The sequence below is a fragment of the Podarcis bocagei genome (assembly GCF_964188305.1).
Source record: "Podarcis bocagei genome assembly, chromosome: 16".
Taxonomy (NCBI): domain Eukaryota; kingdom Metazoa; phylum Chordata; class Lepidosauria; order Squamata; family Lacertidae; genus Podarcis; species Podarcis bocagei.
Genome location: NC_138142.1, coordinates 34,892,046 through 34,912,974, shown reverse-complemented (window position 1 = coordinate 34,912,974; position 20,929 = coordinate 34,892,046). Strand labels below are relative to the sequence as shown.

Here is a 20,929-nt window from a genome sequence, read left to right as displayed (position 1 = left end):
TCTGTCGTCCCCTTCTCCTTGTGCCCTCCATCTTTCCCAACCTCAGGGTCTTTTCCAGGGAGTCTTCTCTTCTCATGAGGTGGCCAAAGTCTTGGAGCCTCAGCTTCACAATCTGTCCTTCTAGCGAGCATAGATCCCTTCATGGATCACTGCCTTGCCGTGGCGAAGGGGCTTGAATAACTCAGAGAAGCTATGAGCTATGCCGTGCAGGGCCACCCAAGATGGACAGGTCATAGTGGAGAGTTTTGACCAAACGTGATCCACCTGGAGCAGGAACCGGCAAGCCACTCCAGTATCCCTGCCAAGAAAACTCCATGGACAAAGGCAACAGGCAGAACGTATACAGACAGCAAATTCAAATAACTCAAGATATTCATTCATTCATTCATTCCATTCGTGAATCACACTTACCGTAAAACATCTCCAAGTGGTCTCACAATAAAAACAGCCATCAAAACAATTATGCCATTTCATATATTAAAAACAATTATAACAATTTAAAAACAACAACCCAACAATTAAAAACACTTTCATATGTAAAATCAGCTTGGAATCTAGTGTGCCTAGGACTCAGTAATTCTCAGAGAGTCGGGGCAGAATACTGTGATCACCTCCACGTAGTATATACTTATAATAATTATTACTATTATAAAATATTTCCTCCAATAAACTCAAGATGCGGGTAGTTCTTTTCCCTCCACAACGACCCTGTGAGGTAGGTTTGACTGAGAATGAGCAACTGGCTCAAGGTCACACACAGAGAGCTTCAAGGCTGAGTGGGCATTTGAAACCTGTTCTCTCCCAGGTCAGTGGAAGCATAAACGTGTTGTGAATAAATAAATAAACATGGCTTTGGGCATGTGCAGAGTGCATTCTCTTGAGCTCGGGCTGGGTGGCGTACAATAAATAAGTAAAGAAAATAAAAAGAAAGCAGAACAAAAAACCTCAAATATTTACCAAATAAAGGGAAAATAAGACATAAAGCCATTGAGTCAAAGGTTCTAGAGTACAAAACAAACTTAGAGATGGCTCACAATGGATAGCTCTGTCAGTAAACTCTTGATCTCAGAGTTCAAGCCCCACGTTAGGCAAAAGATTCCTGCGTGCAGGCAGACTCCAAAGTTAAAGTGCAGGGATAGATCCTGATGACATCATTTATGGAAAGGGCTGGGTAAACAGAGAAATCTGAAAGTATCACAAAGATGGTTCTGGAGAAAAGCCCCTGGGAAGAAAACCCCCCTCCCCTGCACCAGGGAGCCACTCCTGAAAAGGCCCCCTTCTCTGGTTCTCACCAGCCTCACTTCATCCAGCTGGGGGCACTCAGATCGGAGCCTCCCAGGAGGATCTTAAGGTTCAGGGTGGTATATGGTCGTGACTTGCACCCACTGAAACACACTGTACATGCTCAGGAGAACTTGCACCTCTCCTTACCCGAACAACACTCTGCATGTGCTCAGGGGACACCTTAACCTGTCCGTACTGAAATGCACTCTGAACATGCTCAGAAGCATGCCCATGCTCCTTACTGCTATGTAAGTACTTTAATCTGTCCCTTTTGAAACGCACCCTCTGCATGTGTCCATTTCTACACTGAAATTTACTATGCCCCTGCCAAATTTCAGGAAGGGAATTGTATGCAGGGAAACGCACGCATCCGTTCTTCCGACTCTGATGATTCTATGAAGGCAGAGTGCACAGCCATCGCAAGCTCCTCTCCCTTTCTCTCCGTTCGCAACACAGATTGTAAGCTCCTCGGGGCAGAGAGCTGCTTTGGTTACACCATGCCGGAGCAACAGAACAAAACGGCCTGGGCTGCAATCCTGAAAGGTGTGTGTGCTTGGGGGGGAAAGCAACCGCCGGGGCTGGGCTTTGGCGATCCTTCGGCACGCACCCGAGCCTCACTGGGCCCAGATCCTGCATCCCTGCTCTCCCCCACTGCTATGGGCCTTGGGCTCAGCCGCTTCAGTGAGATAATGTCTGTGCAAAGGGACCTGTTTGCCTTGGCAAGGGGTCTGTGAGCTTCCTCCAAGCTTTCCGCCCAGCTCAGCTCAAAAAGCTCTCCTGCGTGTGGCTGTTTCTGACTCAGGCTGAGAAGGAAGGGAACAGGATTGGGAAGCCAGGAATTTTTCCATAGGGGGAGGACAAAGCTCCTGGCTGCGCACTGGGTGGGGCGGGAGGGTCTGTTCAGGTGAGGCCAGGTGAGTGTGAAGCGAGGAGGAACACGGTGAGCTCTTCTCCCGCCCGTCAGGCGGCAGCCAAACAGGTTGGGCCTGTGTGAGTGACCCCACCCAGTTACCTGCAAGTGGGGGGGGGGCGTTGAGCAGGGATAAGGGAGTCTACACCACCCTGCCCAGCATGGAGTTTCCTTTGCATGGATCCGAGCCTGGGCACATTGCTGGATCAAACTGCCCCCCCCATCTGCACCCCACAACCAGCGGTGGGGCAGGGTCCGTGGTTCATTCAAAGCAAGCCTTGCACTCTGGAGCCTGGGCTTATTTCATATTGCATAATATAAACGGCTGCCGACGCACATTTAATGCACATGGCTTCCCCTGAAAGGATCTGGGAACTGTAGTTCACCCTTCACAGAACAGGTCCCAGCACCCTTTAACAAACTACAGTTCCCAGGATCCCATAGCCTTGCACTCTAGAATCATATACAGTGGTACCTCGGGTTAAGAACTTAATTCATTCTGGAGGTCCGTTCTTAACCTGAAACTGTTCTTAACCTGAAGCACAACTGTAGCTAATGGGGCCTCCTGCTGCTGCTGCGCCGCCAGAGCACGATTTCTGTTCTCATCCTGAAGCAAAGTTCTTTTTTTTATAATAATATTTATTAGTTTTCCAACAAATTGAACACAACACTACAAAAAACCAAAAAAGAAAAAACATACAATAATACAATACAATACAAAAAAACAACAACTACAAAACACTAACATACAACCCTAACAAAACAAAACAAAAACCATTTAAAACACAGTCCAATTTCAATATCTTATCTTTCTTTCACTAATTTCCACGACTTCCTCACACCTCCCCTTTTGTATTCCACTTCTATTAATTATTTCAGCAATTCCTTTCCATCTTCCTCTGTTTTCTATCCTATAATTGTCTTAACACATTCTAACCTTATTTTTCCCTTTAATGCTCTAATAATCTATTTATACTTAATTCCTTATAACATTTCTACTAAAGCCATATAACTTCATTCCAACATCTTTCTAACATTCATTAATTTTACAATATTTCTGTAAATAGTCTTTAAACTTTTTCCAGTCTTCTTCCACTGACTCTTCTCCCTGGTCTCGGATTCTGCCAGTCATTTCCGCCAATTCCATGTAGTCCATCAACTTCATCTGCCATTCTTCCCTGGTGGGTAAATCTTGTGTCTTCCAATATTTCGCGATGAGTATTCTTGCTGCTGTTGTTGCATACATAAAAAAAGTTCTATCCTTCTTTAACACCAATTGGCCGACCATGCCCAGGAGAAAGGCCTCTGGTTTCTTAAGGAAGGTATATTTAAATACCTTTTTCATTTCATTATAAATCATCTCCCAGAATGCCTTAATCCTTGGGCACGTCCACCAAAGGTGAAATAATGTACCTTCAGTCTCATTACATTTCCAACATTTATTATCGGGCAAATGGTAGATTTTTTGAAGCTTAACTGGTGTCATGTACCACCTATAAATCATTTTCATTAAATTTTCTCTTAAGGCATTACATGCCGTAAATTTCATACCTGTGGTCCATAACCGTTCCCAGTCAGCCATCATTATGTTATGTCCAACATCTTGTGCCCATTTAATCATAGCTGATTTCACCGTTTCTTCCTGAGTGTTCCATTTCAACAGCAAGTTATACATTCTTGACAAATTCTTAGTTTTTGGATCTAACAATTCTGTTTCCAATTTTGATTTTTCCACCTGAAAACCAACTTTTTTGTCCAATTTGTATGCCTCCATTATTTGATGGAGCCAATCTCGCACTTTGTTTTTCAATTTTTCAAAGCTCTGCAATTTTATTCTCTCTCCATCTTGTTCCAGAATTTCCCAATATTTCGGCCATTTGGCCTCCATATTGAGTTTTTTCTGTGCCTTCGCTTCCATTGGTGACAGCCATCTTGGGTTTTCCCCCCCCCTAACAAATCCTTATATCTTATCCAAACATTAAACAATGCTTTTCTAACAATATGATTTTTAAATGCTTTATGTGCTTTTACCTTATCATACCACAAATATGCATGCCATCCGAATACATTGTTAAAACCTTCTAAATCCAACACTTCAGTATTTTCAAGAAGCAAAGTTCTTAACCTGAGGTACTATTTCTTGGTCAGCGTAGTCTGTAATCTGAAGCGTCTGTAACCTGAAGTGTCTGTAACCCGAGGTACCACTGCAGCAGGCAAATCTTGAAGGTGGTTTGTGGATATGACCACCTTTCCATGTGTCTCTCTCTCTTACCCCCCACCCCCAGTTCTGCAATTTCTTGAAAATCATTCTGGATCCGTTAATTCAAAACACATTTGCAGTGTGTTCAGGGTCAACAGAAAGGTAAGAATCCAGAGATCCTCTTCTCAACTATTTGCTGCCAATCTTCCAGGCTTTGGTGTCTCAGGAGTCTTCTCTGCTGGCCCTTCGATCCCAAAACACAAGGAACCCAATCTCATTTTGCTTCTAGTGGAAGGGTCCACCAGATACAATGGTACTTCTGGTTACGTACTTAATTAGTTCCGGAGGTCCGTACTTAACCTGAAACTGTTCTTAACCTGAAGCACCACTTTAGCTAATGGGGTCTCCTGCTGCTGCCGCACTGCCGGAGCACGATTTCTGTTCTCATCCTGAAGCAAAGTTCTTAACCCGAGGTACTGTTTCTGGGTTAGCGGAGTCTGCAACTTGAAGTGTATGTAATCTGAAGCGTATGTAACCCAAGGTACCACTGTATCCTCCCCTTGCCCCACTCCCTCCATTGTCAACCACCTTGTGGGATATCTTTGGGAGAAGAAAAGGTTGAAGAGGAAACATTACACAAATCCAGAGTGAAGCCCCAAGACGGTTGGGTGGCGCCTGGTACGTCTCCTTTCGGCAATTCTGGCAGCCAAGCTGGAGCCAAATGTCTTGCTCTGTTTCCTCTGGGCCACATCAGCGATGCTAAGAAGGGGGTCTTGTCATCGGGGCAGCCCAGGACCCCCATACACCCTGCCCACTCCTGGGAGGTCACTTTGGTGCTTACAAGTTCCCACTCCCTTCTCAGACTCCTGTGTCGCATGCAGGACTCCAGATTCCAATTGGATGATCCTGACCAGCTTCCCCTGACCCTTCTTTAACCCTTCACAGGCCCAATGGCAGGAGTTCTGCTGCCCAGTTGTTAACCATGTAATTATCGCCTTTCTCAACCTGTGAGTTCCCAGATGTTGTTGAACTACAACTCCCATCACCCCTAGCTAGCAAGGCTAGAGCTCAGGGATGATGGGAGTTGTAGTCCAACATCATCTGGGGACCCACAGGTTGAGAACAGGTACCCAGATCAGACTCTGAGCAAAATAGCATTTTCAAAATATCTCAACAGAGTCCCTATCTGCACGATAATTCATTTGACGCAGTTAAAGGTAAAGGGACCCCTGACCATTAGGTCCAGTCGTCACCGACTCTGGGGTTGCGGCGCTCATCTGGCTTTACTGGCTGAGGGAGCCGGCGTACAGCTTCCGGGTCATGTGGCCAGCAGGACTAAGCTGCTTCTGGCGAACCAGAGCAGCGCACGGAAACGCCGTTTACCTTCCCGCCAGAGCGGTACCTATTTATCTACTTGCACTTTGACGCGCTTTCGAACTGCTAGGTTGGCAGGAGCTGGGACCGAGCAACAGGAGCGCACCCCATCGCGGGGATTCGAACCGCTGACCTTCTGATCGGCAAGTTCTAGGCTCTGTGGTTTAACCCACAGCGCCACTGTAAACAGTCACGGCTTCCCCCAAAGAACCCAGGGAGCTGTAGTTAGTTAGGGGTGCTGAGAGTTGTTAGGAGACCCCCTCTTTCCTTCTCCCCAAGATCTCCAGGAATTGCAGCCCTGCGAGGAGAACAGAAGTCTCCACAAAATTCCCAGCAACCTTTACAGTTCCCAGGATCCTTTGGGGGGAAGCCACACTTTCAAAAGCGGCACCAGAGTGCTTTGTAGTGCAGACGGGGCCTAAGTCCCTTGAAGCAGAAATGTAGCCTTTTGGACTTTGAAAGCAAAACCATCCCCTCCAGTTCCAACGGTCCGGCTACGCATGCCAATGCTGGCACCGCCTAATCTCGCCAGGTTGAGTGGGCTCCGTAGAGGCCGCTTATTCACTTTCTCGCAGGAGGAATCCAGGGCCTGCGAGCTCGCTTGTTCACCTCTGCCCTTCCCCTCCCTTTTTCCTTTCGTGCCATGCCTTTCTAAAAAGCAGCAAGCTGCGCACAGGGTTATTTCATTATTATTGATTTGCAAGCAGCAGCTCTGGAGAGCCTTTCCGAAGGCCAGGCTAGGATATTGCTCCAAAGGAACGGCTGCATAAATACAACAGGAGGAGGGAGCGGTGGGCCTCCACGTGGCCTGTAGATGGTGCTTAGGGCGTGTGCGCGCTTGGGGCTGATCCAGAGCCAGATGGCTTCGCTGCGGGCTGCATCATCCAGGCTAAGCGCTGTGGCGCAGGGGGGGGGGGGCGAGGAGAAGAAGGGGGTGACCAATCCTCCCCCCCCAAGTGGGAAGCCGTGTCCCCCCCCCTACTTTCCCCTGCCCCAACGCCTGAGGATTAAATCATCCTTTCCGCTTGCAAACTTCTCTTCCGCAGCCTCGGATGATTCAGCTGTTCCTAGGACTCTCCTCAAGTGACCGAAATGACGCCCCCCCCCAAAAAAACCCCCTACCCAGGCCGGATCTCCAGTCCCCCCTCACCCCAAGTTTGCAAGAAGCCCGTTAACCCTTGCAAAAATTCCCAGCAAAGGGGAGAGGAGGAGGGGGTGGAAAGCCTTTGCAAAGAACCCAGGCGTCCGGCGGATAAAGGGGGGGGGGAGGAGAGAAAGGGATCTGATGGCCGCCAGCTTTTACGACCTGAAATAACCCTCTCCCCTCACCCAACCCACCCAGGCGCTTAGGAGGAGGGTGCGGAGGGATGAAGGGCGGCGGGTCCCGCCAGTGGGAGGCGAGGGATCGCCCGCTCCGTCCAATGGCGAGGCGGCGCAGGCGGGATCGTCCCCGCTGCCTTGGGAAGAGGAGGAAAAAAAATAGGACGCGAGAGGATGAGATGGCGAGTGGAACTGCGCGAGCCAGGTGCGGAGAAGGCGGGGCGCCGGGAGGCTCGGGGGCGGGGCTTGGCGCAGGTGGGGGCGGGGCTTGGCGCAGGTGGGGTGTGGGGGGGTACACGGGCGCGCAATGTCGGGGGTGGGGGTTGGAGAGAGAGAGAGCCGGGGAGGACTGGCCTCCTTTTCCGGGTTGCGGGAGGCTAAGGTCGCCTGGCGCAGCTGGGTTGCTAAGCTGGAGGGGGGGCGGGGGAGGAAGGACAGGTGAGCCGGGGGCGTGGCCAGGACAGGTGAGCCGGGAGGGGGCGCAGAGAGGCGGAGGGGATCGTGCGCGACACTCCGCCGCCGACACCGGCCAGCGCAGGCACGCGCGCAAGAGAGATCTCGGTATCTATTGAAAAGTGTCCGCGGAGCGTCCCGGCCGGGAAGGGGAAATATTGGGGTGAGTCCGATCCTCCGCGGCGGGGCGCCGATCCTCTGTAGATGGGGGTTCTGGGTCCCAAAACTGACCCTCACCAGGAATTTGGAAATTCACCCCCCCCCCCATTTCTTCTTCGAAACTTCCCCTCTGCTTCCCGGAGATTTAAACGCACACGCGGGGACCCCGAGAGCAGAAATCGAGCCCCACATAGCAAGCTGCGTGGGGTGGCTGGGTGGGAAATTCCTTATGGCTCTTTTTCCTCTCCCCCCCCCTCAAATCCTCCCCACTACCCCCCCCATCACCTGCTTTCCCCAGTTCCCTTCTCTCCCCCCTCCCCCCCTTCCCAATAAGAGGTGATGTTAGGACGCAAAAAGGCACGTTGGGGATAAGATCTGGGGATAAGGCGTGAGCCGTTTCCCTATCCCAGTTTTTTAAAACCTGATTTTGTCCGGGGGGGAGGGCAATCTTTTGGAAGTCACGCCCGTTTATTCTGTCCCTGGCTCCATACCAATGATTGGAGCCAATTGTTTGTATGGGTATTTGATTCTGTGGATCGAGAGTTATGTTTCTGGGGAGGGGGGTGTTCCCCTCTTTTTGGGGGGGATTACTCCACCATTCCAGGGTTTTCTGAGAGTGGATGAACTCTGTCCCTCCTTTGACAGGTTCCCTGGTTACTCCCCCCCCCATTTCCTTCTTGAGTTTGAAGATTCCCAGCTTGGGGGGCTATTTTTACCAATTGCTAAGCTTGTAGACGTTCAGCGCATTGAAGAATGGACTTAGGGGGTGCTTGGTTCGCAAAGGTTTCCTGGCAACGTGGCTGGTGCCAGGTCTGGACCTTGGCGACATCGGAGAGGTAGGGATCCTCTCCACTGTCCTTTGCCCTCTCTGCGCCGTGGGTTGGCACTGCCCTGGCATAAACGGTGGGCATGTTTGTGTGTGTAATTTTCCCCCATCATATGCCACCCGCACCCCCTGCCACAAAATCTTCTTGTCCAGGCAGGCAGGTATTGACTCCTTGCCAGGGGTGGGCAGCATGTGCCCGCCAAAAAGGCGTCATTCAAATAATGGTGGAGCCGGTTTTAATTGTTGGAGCTGTTAGGTTTGAATAGGGGTGAGACATGACCGTGGCTTGCCGTCGTCCTCGTATGAGCTGGGGATGGTGCTAAGGGCAGGTGGGCATGGTTGGAGGAGAGCGGGCAGTGCCCCACTAGTGCCCAGTTGCTGGACTGTAACCTGGGGAGGGACTTTATTAGGACGAGAGCTTCCTTGTTAGCTGGAGTTGCTGTCAGGCTTGTGTCTTACCTTGCTACTGCTGCTGGATTCCTTGCTTCTGTAGGGCAGACCCCAAATAACTTACCCACTGAAGCTAAGACCCTGCCATTCTTTTGTGCAAGAAGGAGCAGGGGTGGCATCTGTGGCTTCGGCGCTGCCAGGGAGGGAGGGTCCCAACTGGGATCTCGTCCCATGTGCATCCCCGCTTCCCACTCTCGTACCACCCGCAAGCAGGGAATGGATGGCAAGTCAACAGAAAGCTGTTTTACCCGCTTGGCACACGGGCACTGAAAGCAGGCCTTGTCTCAAATGCAAAAGTGCCCTTTGGAATCCAAAGGGTATGATTCTTAAGGTGCCCGTTTTGCTTGGGTGCTATGTTAGTAAGAATTGAGTGGGTGATTTCTTTTTCTTCCCTTTTCCCTTTGGGCCAACTTTACTAGTTGGACTCTGCCCTCCAAGTTACACCCAGCCCCACTGATTACCCTTCCCTCCCTTACAGGGCTGTGTCTATAGGTGTGCTCACCTTGGCAAGCCTGGCAGTAGCCTGCGAGTTTCCTACAGGCAACTGTTTGGCCGCTGTGAGAACAGAATCATGGACTTGATAGGCCATTATGTCTGATCCAGCAGCCGGCTTCCTCTTCTGTTCTTATTGGGAGCCTTGATTCTTGGGGTGGGACTTTTGCTTGGGATTTTGCCTGACCTTTCAGCTCTCCCCACCCTCCGCTGTGTCCCGAAACAAGTTTGTAAAGTTAGGACAAAGGGGGAGCTTCCTTCCCTCCCTCCTCCACTTTCAGTGGAATGAAATGCAGCTTATGGTCCAGACAGTAAAAAAAGCAATATTATTGGTAGCACTACAAATAAAGTGCTTCACACATGTTAAATACTTCTTACTTTTAGGAAGTCTGCTTAACATCAAAGTCGATGAGTGAGAGTTACAAGGACGGGGAGAAAAAGAAAGGCAAGCATGATAATTTGAATCAAATAAATATTTTATTTTATTTTCAAGTACATATATATTTTTAATGGCTCACCCAGTAAAACTTTCAAATCGATCGTGAGATGACAATGGAAGATTCCTTAGTTACGTATTTTAAACTAAGGAATCTCCCGTCATAGCTGTGGTGGTTTCCGAGCCTGACAGAGTTGATCCTTGAAAACAGCCCTTTCCCACTTCGGTTTCTTGCAAATACAAGAAAGAGACATCATCCTCTGCCCCTTGACAATAAAACTATTCCATCCGTCTTATTTCAGCGTACAGAATAATATAGACGGTTCATATGGCCAAACGGGTCTGATTGATATGACTGATGAATATAAGCTTTTATGTTCCAATGTAGAAATGTCCTTTTTGTTGACTGGCAATCTCTCCTAGGCTGGTGAGTCAGGTTAATGACCCAGATTAGCAACTGGGAATCCAGAAATTGGAAGTGGTGGTTATTCCTGGAGACTTAACGCAGGGTGTGATCTTGCCTGTGTGGCATCAGAATTTTGTGGGGTCTTTGACAGTTGTGTGTGTGTGTGTGGATCCGACGTTCTCTTCTCCCTTATCACAACATCTTAATACTTTTTAAAACATCATTGAAATATGGATAGCTCAGTGGTAGTGTGTCTACTTTGCACAGAGAAGGTATTGGGTTCAGTTCTTTGGCGTCTCCACTGCTACCAGTGTTTTCCAAACTTGGGTCCCCAGCTGTTTTTGGACTACAACTCCCATCACCCCCAGCTAGCAGGACCAGTGGTCAGGGGTGATGGGAATTGTAGTCTAAAAAAATAGCGGGAGATCCAAGTTTGGGAAACCCTGGTGTACAGAACTGGATGTACCAAAGGCCGTTTGCTATGTTCCTATAAGTCTCTGCTTCTTATGCTGGCTGGGAGGTCCCTCCCCAAGCTAGATTATTTTATCACTCTGATTTTGACTTCTATGTTTATATTATCTTGTCTAAGTATATATATTGTGATTTCTGTTTCACAAATAGGATGCTCTTAATTGTTCTAAATGTTTCAGTTGGACACTGCCCAGAAAACCAGAGAACAAGTGGTGAATCGTATCCAACTAAGTTATACTCAAAGTAGACCCACTGGCCCAATGTTGATCATGTCCATTCGTTTTGCTGTGCCTACTCTGCGTATGATTAAGCTTGGATGCAACCCCATAACCAGCCGTTCCGTCTCTGTGTTCTGTCCTCCGCACCCACACAACACTCACTGCCCCAGTCGGGATGTGGGTCACGTCCATACCATACATTTAAAGCACTCTTATGCCCCTCTTCCCCCCTGCCCCAAAGGATCCTGGGAACCGTTAAGGGAATTGTAGCTTTGTGAAGGAGAGAACCACAGTTTCTAGGATTGACAGCCAATCCCGCTTCCCCGGGAGCTCTGAGAATTGTAGACCTGTGAGGGCAAAGAAGAGGGGTCGCCAAACAACTCTCTGCCCCCCAAGCAAACTACAGTTCCCAGGATTAACAAGCAATCTCCCTTCCCAGGGAACTCTGGGAAATGTAGCTCAGTGACTGAATGACTTTCAGCCCCCTTAGCAAGGTACGGTTTCCCAGGATTCTTTGGGGGAGGCAGCCATGGCTGCTGAAGTAATAATAATTATTATTTATTATTTGTACCCCGCCCATCTGACACGGGAGTATGGATCGTAAGCTCTTCTCGTGTGTAAAGGTGGACACACAGTTCTTTGCCCACCTGCGTGCCAGAGGAGGAAAGGTGACGGTTCCCGGAGGCAGCCTGCGAGGCGAGCCAGCCTCGCCCGCCTGTTTGCGCCGACCCACCTCCCTGAGGGCTCTGAACCGGCAGCGCAAGGGTGAGCAAGGTGGGGAGGCAGCTAAGAATACACCTGCGCCATGTCCCCAGGTGTCCTCCTCATGTGCTGGAGGTGGGGGAAGGGGGGGGCTTGTGAGGCAACAAAGTGGATTGTCGGTTGGTGTGTGTGTGTGTGTGTGTGTGTATGGGGAAGAGCAATAAATAGCAGGCAAGGACGTGAGGGCGACTGAGAAGGTAAATGCTCGGATTAAGGTATCCCAAAATTAAACTGAGCCCCCTCGGCACCTCTTTGGTTTTAACTCTCCCTTCTCAGTTTTGTTTTGTTTGTTTGTTTGGTAAGATCTGTGCACCGCTCGATGGTTTTTAAAAAAAGAAAAAGCCTCAAAACGGTTTACAAAAGCAGTTAAATGATTGAGAAGACCGATTAACAACAATGTTTTAAAACATTACAAAAATTAAATTAAATTAGAATGACGGAACGCTGGGTGGTATTCAGCTATGCTTTGTCCGTTAAAAGTGATATGCGTGATTAAGGTTCATTAATTTCAGTGGGTGCTTGTGAGAAAAACGTAACTGAATGTCACTAGCTTTTTCGTGATGATGGTGTTTTGTGCTGGCTGGTTAGCCTTTCCTCTGAGCATGTGCGGAGTATCAGATACTTATTTGCCTCAGCCACCAGCCTGTTCGTGTGTGAAGATGTGCGCCTATAAACACAACTAAGCAGATGAAATTGCCACCAATATATGGGAATATTCTGTTGCCACCAGCTCACTTGCAGGGTATTTTGCTGTAAAGTCCTCAGTTCATTTGCCTGCATTAAGTCGTTGATGGAAATGCAGATTTTAAAATGAACCTCGGAGCATGCGCTGAGTTCCCTTCCTTTATTCTCTGATAAAGAGTGGGTGTCAACTAAGCATGGTTTTGAAACAGTTGTGTTGAAACCGAGTTTTGCAGCTGCATCACTGCTTAAGACTCACTTAATATTTTTTTTCTAATACTTTAAGAAGAAAAAGCTCTGGGTTGTGGGAGGTGGGGGGGTTACACTTTGGCCTATTTCTGGCCCTACTTTTCACTTGGCTGGGTGGTCTCGTGGGTTGAGTCTTTGGGGACTCCTTTCCTGCTTCTCGCTCCTGCAGCCTGGGCAGAAATTCAACAGGTGCAGCCTCCCTCTCCCCACCAACCCATGTCCTTCCTGAAAGTTTTGCTTTTTCTCGAAAAAGGTGAAGTATCTGGGTGTAAATATGACTGCAAAAAAAACCTGAAATTGTAGAAAGGCAATTATGAAAAGTTATGGAAGGATATCAAAAGAGATTTGGATAAGGTTGAAATTATCTTTGTTGGGCCGAATTTCAGCGGTAGAGATGAATGTATTGCCTGTTATTTTTGAAAGTTTTGCTTTTTCTATCTGTTAAAAGTGTGGGGGGGTGTTGCTGGTGACCCCAAATGCCAGGCAAGGAGGTCGGGGTTTCGGAGGCCCGAGGGACAGTCAGCAATGCAACAGGGTCAGCCACAACGGCCGCCCGCTCTCCGGCCTGGCTCATGCGCTGCTTTCTGCTCTTGGTTTCGGAGCCGTGGCCTAGTTGGGCCGGCTGCGCCAAACGTGGCCTGGTTGCCGTGGGAGCCTGGGCTGCCGCAGCAGCCAGCCTCCTCAGGGGGCGGCTGATGAAACCACGGAGAAATCTCCCTGCGTGTGCCGCGCCCTGTTCTCTGCTGGAGGTGCCCCCCTCCCTCGCCGCCCCAGGGTGGGGGACGACGCTGCCCCTGAGCTCCTCCGCGCTCCATGGCAACCCTGCGTGGCACACATCCCCGGCCTGGCTGCCGTACCCCAGGCGAGGCCTGTAACAGGAGCCTGGCTTGGCAGGGGGAAACCTGCGACGAGCCGGGCGCGGTGCCAACCGGTTGGCACAGCCGAGCCGAGGGAGGGCCAGGAGGGTTCGCCCACCAACCTTTCCTTTTATTTTTCCTGCGGCTTCCTTGGGAGCACCAAACAGTTTGCGTGCTGCTGGTGCTACCCGCCCCCCCGCCCTGCCCCTGGCACCAGTGCCAAGACGACTTGGCAAAGAAAAAAGTACCGGTTGCCAGCTTGTGCCACTGCGCTGGTGCCCGGTGCCCGGCTGAAGGAGGCGATGGAAAGGCAAGGGGGAGAATCCCGTTTGCTAGCTGATATTTGAGGGGGCGCTTGCCTCTGTGCGCAAAGAAAGAGGGTATCCTCCCCGGCAACAGTTGGTATGACTTGGCAAAGTTCCCCTCCCCCGGGGTGGCGGGTGGGGTGGGGTGGGGGGAGAGAGCAGGTGACAAGTCGGAAGCAGAAGTGGGTCAGGCCTTGCCGCTGTGCCGGGCAGGGCTCGGCGGGCACTCTTGCCACAACCCTCCTGACTCTTCAGCTGCTCTTCCACCAGCCACATGGGCACCGGATGGGGTAAGAACTGGAGAGCCCAGGGGGGTTTTTTTTGGGGGGGAAGGAGGACTTTCTGCCTTTGGACTGCCCCCCAGGGGCTCCCACGATCACTCTGTCTTAATTTTAAGCCTTTACACTTTTTAGACGAACCTCTAGTTGCCATCTCCCCCGGGTTGTTTTTTCTCGTTCCACCTCTGACACACCAAGTGGGAGGATTCGAACTCCGATCCGGGTTGCTGTTCCTTATCATTAGCGTGCAGAGTCATCCCTGGCATGAGAGGTGTCAATGGCTGGAGTGCCAGGGCGGGGGAACTAAAGGGCTTGCCGATGCTTCTGGACTCCATCTCCCATGTTCCTCCACCATTGGCCGTGCTGGCAGGGGCTGATGGGAGTTGGAGTCCAACATGCTTGTTCCTCATCCCTGCTTCCTCGTCCTCTGTAAATGCATTTGGTATGGGTTCCCTGATTGGCTGGGATATATAAGATGGGGTCAGGAATCTGTGGCCCTCAAATGTCGGGTGCCACAGGTCCAACCCCCCCCCCCGCTGCTACAGATTATTGCACCCCATAGCCTTGTTCTTCAGGTCACGGCTGTGGGCACGGGTGGGGCAGAGAGGGTGTGTATGTGAAAGGAGAGAGCTTGCATGGTTCCCTCTCCTTCCCAGGAAACTCGCTGCTCCTTTCGGCTTAGCCTAAATTGCCAAATTAATATTCATACATATACACATATCAGTTCACAGCGATTGCGTGCGAGGCAGATGGGAGCGGGCGCTATAATTCCCTGGTATTCGAGGATGTGTGCAAAGGCAGTGTAGCGTGGATGTGTGGCTTTTGGGGGTGGGGTGATTGCCTCTCCCTCCCCACACACCAATATTTTGGCATTCACCTGTGGTGCCCCGCTGTGCCCTGGTTCTAGGCTGTGGGCACCCTTAGGACCGCACTGCAAGGGTGTATAAAACAAAGGAGACATGTGACCCTCCATTTTGTGGCTTTTGGGTGGCAAAGAAGCAGTCATGGCTTCCTCCCCTCAAGATTCTTGGGATCTTGGGAAGGGTGCCAAGAGTTGTTAGGAAACCCATATTTCCCCTCTCAGAGCTACAGTTCCCCGAATGGTTTAGCAATCGGAGTTCTGAGAACTGTAGTGCTGTGAGGGGAATAGAGGGCTTCTAAGAATTCCCTTAAAAAAACTACAGTTCCCAGGCTGTGTTAGCAACCAACCAGGCCCCAGGCGCATGTCCAGTTGCGACCACATGGAGATCTCTGGTTGCCGGGTTGGCGACTGGAGAAAGCAAAACGCCCCTTATCTGAAATAATTTTCTTGAAGCTTGCATTTGTTTTATTCTGGATTGTTTTATTTGACGCATTGTGATCCGCTTTGAGATTTCTTCCCGAAACTGCAAAGTGGGATAGAAATGAAATGAATGACAACAGTAATAATAAACCCTGTTGTAAAAGAAAATGGCGCCGAGGTCTTCCGCTGTGGCGACCGCAACCCAGGTTGATGGTGCTCTTTGGCCATTAGATTGTACATGACAATGTTCCTAGGATTCTTTTAAGGGAAGCTACAGCGGTTAAAGCGATGTAATTGTGGTTTAAACTGGACAAAGTGAGAGCGTGGCCTTTGTTGTGGGGTCAGGACTGGGACTCCCTTGCTGGTAAAAGGAGGCTTTGCTCGGGGCCTGGCTGAGCGTGCGCACTGCGCAATTGTGGGTGGCCATAAGCTGTGGCCGTGGGTGGGACTCAGGGTTGGTGTAGGCTGTGGGATTAGCATTGCAATTTTCCCTCTGGCTGGCTCATCCATTTGGGATTGGAGAGAGGGGTGGTGGCGAGGTCAGGTCAGATTTTAGCTCTTGTGTGTGAGAGAGTGCCGGGGGGGGCAGAATCATGGCCGTTTGGGGGGTGACTTTGTGAGGTGCTGGGGAGACATTGTAGGTTGGGACGAGGACTCTGTCTACTTCCCGCTCCACACCAGAAGTTGAGAAAAACATGGGTGCCAAGTGGTCAAGGTGTTTTGGGTGCTGGTTTGGGGGAAGCCTTAAAAAACAAACCCCTGTATGTTTTGGGTGCTGGATTTCAAAAAATGTGGGGCTCTGGGGTGGGGTCCCCCCTCAGTCTTGTTTTGAAAGCACAGCTTGGTTGACTGAGAGCTCTGTCTCCTATTCCCAGGCTGTGGTTACTCCTCAGTGTAGAAGGAACTCTTTACATGCTCAGATGCACTCTTGGTTGTTATTATTTTTTTGTGTCAGAGAGAAGTGCAAACCTGGCATAGAAAAGGGTTCCTTCCCGGCCTAGATTAAGTCCTATATACAGTTGCCCCACCTGGAAGAAACCGCTCAAGACTTCCTGTTCCTACAGACTTTGGAGGAATTTATATTGGGAGAATCTTATAGGGAGGCACTTTTGACCTTATTCCTGTGTCCTGGGTGGGAGTCAGTCTCACCTTTTTTCCTGGCACGAGGTGAATTGCTTTCTAACAGCAGGGTAACGGGCAGAAATCCAACAGGTGAACTTTCCCCATCCCAGGCAAGGACGTGTGGTGATAAGGATAGCTTCGCCTGTGGAATGTCTGCCTGAGATGCCACCGTCTGAGCCCCAAAGAGCTCAGCCCTAAAAGAGTTGGCAGTCTTGCCTAGGCACTGCCCACCAGCGATGCCCAAGGGTATGAGTCTAACCTTGAAGAATTGGGGGCACTACCATTCTCCCCCCCACACACCACAGTAGGTAAATATATATTATTTTTAAGTAGGTTTCCACTATTCCCCCCCCCAAAAGAAATGCAAAACAGGGGTGCCAGTTTCTCAAACTGTGATCTGTGGACCATTCTTGGCTCAGTAGCTTCATCCAGATGTTTGCATTAACAATTCTTGCTGTTTTTTTAATTGATTTTGATTCCTTTTATTATTATTTCTTATATCGTGTTTTCTCGTTTCACAATGTGGATCTCATGGATTAAAAAATACAATGGAAAACAGCGCATGACAATTGCTACACCAGGCGGGGGAAATCATGGAGTGGTCGGCCAAAACCCTCAGCAATTTTTTCCAGGGGTCTGTTTGGGTGGATGAGGTTAGAGAGGAATGTATTTATATATTTATCTATTTATTTAGCCCATCCTTGGGTGTAGCCAAGGGGGTGCAGGGGTGGCAGCTGCCCCCCTCTAAACCAAGTAAATAAATAGAAACACTTAACTAACTGACCAATTGCATCATAGGTATCTCGGTTCTGTGCCCCCCCCCCCGCAAATGAAGCCTGCTCGGCCCACTAAAATAAAGCCAGGCTACGCCCATGTCGCTATCCCAGATTCTTCTCCAAGGAGCTCAAAGTGGTCCCCGCCTCCTCATTTAATCCCCACAACCACCTTGCGAGGCAGATTAGACTGAGAAGTTCCAGCGTCACACCCAGGGAGCTTCAGGGTCACGTGCGAATTTGAACCTTGGTCCGACACACAAATGTCTGTGAGGAATGTGTGTATGTATGAAACATCACTCTATTTTTCAGAAACGAATGAATGAGTCACGTTTGAAATCTCCATATCAAACATGTAAACATTTGCTTGCGAAGAAGTGAGAATCCTTTTCCTTTATAGCAGCAAACATTCTGACCCCCCCCCCCGATATTTATTTATTTGTTTATTCAAATTGATATACATAGTTATGGGTATCCAATTCCAGTTCTTCATTGCCTCCCTTGTCTTTTTATAGGAGCCTGTCATCCCAGCTGACTTTTTTATATTGCAGTTTTATGTCGCGAACAGCTCTGAAATCTACGGGTACAGAGGTGGCGTGCAAATTTTCATCGCAACTGCAATTTTTGTAGTTTCCAGCTGCTCTGTGGAGATGGGGGATTTGGGGGAGCTGCTGAACCTGAGGATATTCCCCCCTCCCCCCTGCAACTGCTTCTAAGTCCTTATACGCTTGTCTTTACTATTCCAGATGTTGATGGACTCCAGCTCCCATAATTCCCTGGGGCTGCTTGGAGTTGGAGTCCAGCAGGGCTGGCTACCTTTGTCCTGCAGAGATGCGCGCGACAACAGAGGCACAGGGTGTTGTTCCGGGCTGCCCCTTTCTGCACCCGGCCCAACACCCACTCGGCAGCGGACCCCACCCAGCCGCCTCTCCCGAGTCCCTCGGGGCCAAGTCCCACCCTGTAATGTTCCCTGAATGACTCCACCTTCTTCCTGCTCCCCTCCTTCTCTCTGCAGTCTCCTGACTCCTGAAACACTTTGCAATCTCTCCCTCCAGCTGTGCCCTGATCCTGCAGATCGGGTGGGGGAACCTTTGCGGCGAACCAGTCAACCTGCTGAAGGGGTTGCATCAAGCGTGCTTCCTACTCGGAGTAGACCCCACTGAAACGAATAGCTAGATTTCTTTTTCTTTTTTTTAAATAAATTTTTATTGATACAGCAAGAAAAAAGAGGGGAAAAACACAAATACCAAATTACACACAAGAATAATCTTAGACACATAATTTTCTTAGCAAACAATAAAACATATATTGGTCTTAACACTAAAGACCCAACCTCCCATCCATTCCATATTTCAATTTCATATTACTTATTGTTAATACACACTTTTATCATAATTAAACTTATTCTTAATATATCTAATTTCTTATATCTACCTTGCAACTATTACTGAAGTTCCTCGAATGCTGCAACAGAATTTAAACTACTATATTTATTTTTCAGATATTCTTTGAAAACCTCCCATTTTGAAACAAATTCCTGTTTTGATTTATTCTTTATTTTTTCTGATAAAACAATTAAATTCGGCGTATTCTGTCTAGATTTCAGCGGCTAGATTTCAGCGGGGTCTGCTTCAAGCGGGACTTAGCCAGGTACGACCTCAAGGTGCTAGCTGGTCCCTCAGCCAGAAACCAGGGAAGTGGAGTGTTCCTCTGAGCATGTGCAGAGAGTCTTCTGCTCATTCTAACTGCCTGCCATAGCACGACAGCTATAATTTTTCTGGCCTCCTCAGGAATTCAACACTGAAGGTCTTTGTGCACAAGAGGAAGAAAGGGGGAAATACATTTTTTTTCTCTTTCTCTCTCCACCCCCTGGGGGGACGGGATGGCTTGTGGCCGGTCAAATTTGTCCTTCCTGTTTCCTAGACTTGGGTTCTGTTTCACCAGATCCTTCCTTTCTGTTCTCCTCCAGCCATGCCTTCCGTTTTTCTCCTTGTGTGTTTTCCTTTTTGGAGAAGGCTCAGAGAGGGTGATAGCAGAGCATGGCGCATATCGCTAAAGCTGCACTGATTTCTATGCCCTTGCAAAACCCTCAAATTATTATTTATTTTAACTTATTGGTTGGGTCCCTCCCCCTTTTTACTACAAAAAACAACTCAAAAGTGGCAATAAACAAACAGTGCATGTTTAAACCAGCATAAATCTAAAATGGAAGAAAACTAAAAATTTGTTCATATTTTTAAAAGGCAGGACTAAAACGTCCCACCCGCTGAAGGAGGCCAGAGATTAAATGAAAGCCCAAAAGCTTGACGGGAAATAAAAGTTTTTGCCTTATGCCTAAAGATAAGATGGTGCTAGCCGAGCCTCTCTGGGGAGAGTGTTACAGAAGCAGGGGGCCACCACCAAAAAGGCCCCGTTCTTGTGTTGCCACCCTCCTGGAAGGGGCACAGAGAAAGGCCTCAGGTGATGATCTGGGTCAGTCCGTGAAAATCTCTGCTTCTCCTAACCGCCTCTTTTTTAAAATCTCTCTGAAAAACAACCTAAGTTATTCAGATGGTGCCAATATCTTGCTGCTGCTGTCCTGAAGATTGGCAGTGCCCGCCCTTGGCACGCAAACCCAGGAAGCAGTCGATTCTCTGCAAAGAGTTTAGGGGCACCTGGAAGGGTGAGGTGGGGACATGGTTTGAGGAGTAAGCAAGCCTTTTTGCTCGGACAGGCTCTGATTCTGTCCTACCTTACAAGGGTGTTGTAAGGTCGGCTGGGGGCCTGATCAGCCTTGGTAGCAGAACGAGGTGGTGAAAATAGGAATAATCCCACAGTGCTTGGAGAGGAGCTGGGAGTGGTGTGCCACGGGAAGTAAGTGCAGGTATGTGTGTGGGGTGCAACTGTGGGATTTCCCGTCCTCATTTGCTCCTTGCGCCAGCCCTGTAAGGTAGGTCAGACATCAGGTTCCAAGAAGTGATTGCAAGATTTGGGAAGAGCTGGAAATTACAACTGGGATGACATGTCCAAATAAAATTATAAGGGAGGAAATGATTAAATGGAAGTCAACAAATGTGTGTCTGTGTGTTCGTCTGTCTATCTATCTATCCATCATCTATCTATCTATCTATCTATCTATCTATCTATCTATCTATCATCTATCTACACACACACACACACACACACACACAAACATAGATACACCCCAGATAATAAGAGATAAAGGGTCAGAATGTTTGCCCTTTGGAAGGAAATGAATTTAAGCATATTTTCATGTTTTTACAAGCAAACGTTTAAATATTTGGTATTGATGTTTTAGAGATAATTCATCTATTTATTTAAGGAAAGAAGATGGATATTTGACGTGTGTATCATTGGTTCCCATTTTCCCCTCCCACCAAACGCTTTGAAAATTGCTGGGGGAGGGTGTGTGTCTTACTGGACCACTTTATGAATTTTGTTCCCGTTGTAGTAATTGTAGACGCTGTATGATTTTGAATTTTCATTATTTCTTCCGTATTGCATTTAACGGCGTTACAAAATATAAGAAATAAACGAAGCGATAAAAAACACACAATATGGATATTTAATGTGATAAAAACGCTGTCTCCTGTCTTTCACGACATAGCTGAAGAGATGGCA

General features: G+C 48.8%; 1 protein-coding gene and 1 long non-coding RNA gene across 5 annotated transcripts in view; one reads left to right on the top strand and one right to left on the bottom strand.

Annotated features, from left to right (window-relative positions):
* The first annotated feature begins 7,172 nt into the window (after positions 1-7,172).
* Positions 7,173-20,929, top strand: part of ZBTB7B (zinc finger and BTB domain containing 7B) — a 55,342-nt gene continuing 41,585 nt past the window's right edge. The window contains exon 1 of one of the 3 annotated variants that reach the window (XM_081173657.1): positions 7,173-7,293. In XM_081173657.1, the coding sequence (XP_081029783.1) occupies positions 7,263-7,293 (31 nt within the window). In that variant the 5' untranslated portion in view covers positions 7,173-7,262. Of the gene's footprint in view, positions 7,294-7,565; positions 7,705-14,015; positions 14,144-20,929 lie in introns of those variants that run through there. The other 2 variants (XM_081173660.1, XM_081173658.1) reach the window with 2 other exon arrangements.
* LOC308575371 lies at positions 9,926-15,211 on the bottom strand. 2 transcript variants are annotated; one of them, XR_014002822.1, is made up of 2 exons: positions 14,273-15,211; positions 9,926-12,969 (listed from the first exon to the last, which is right to left on the bottom strand). It is a non-coding gene; the product is annotated as an uncharacterized lncRNA (long non-coding RNA). The 2 variants fall into 2 exon arrangements; XR_014002823.1 differs by having other exon boundaries at positions 9,926-12,428.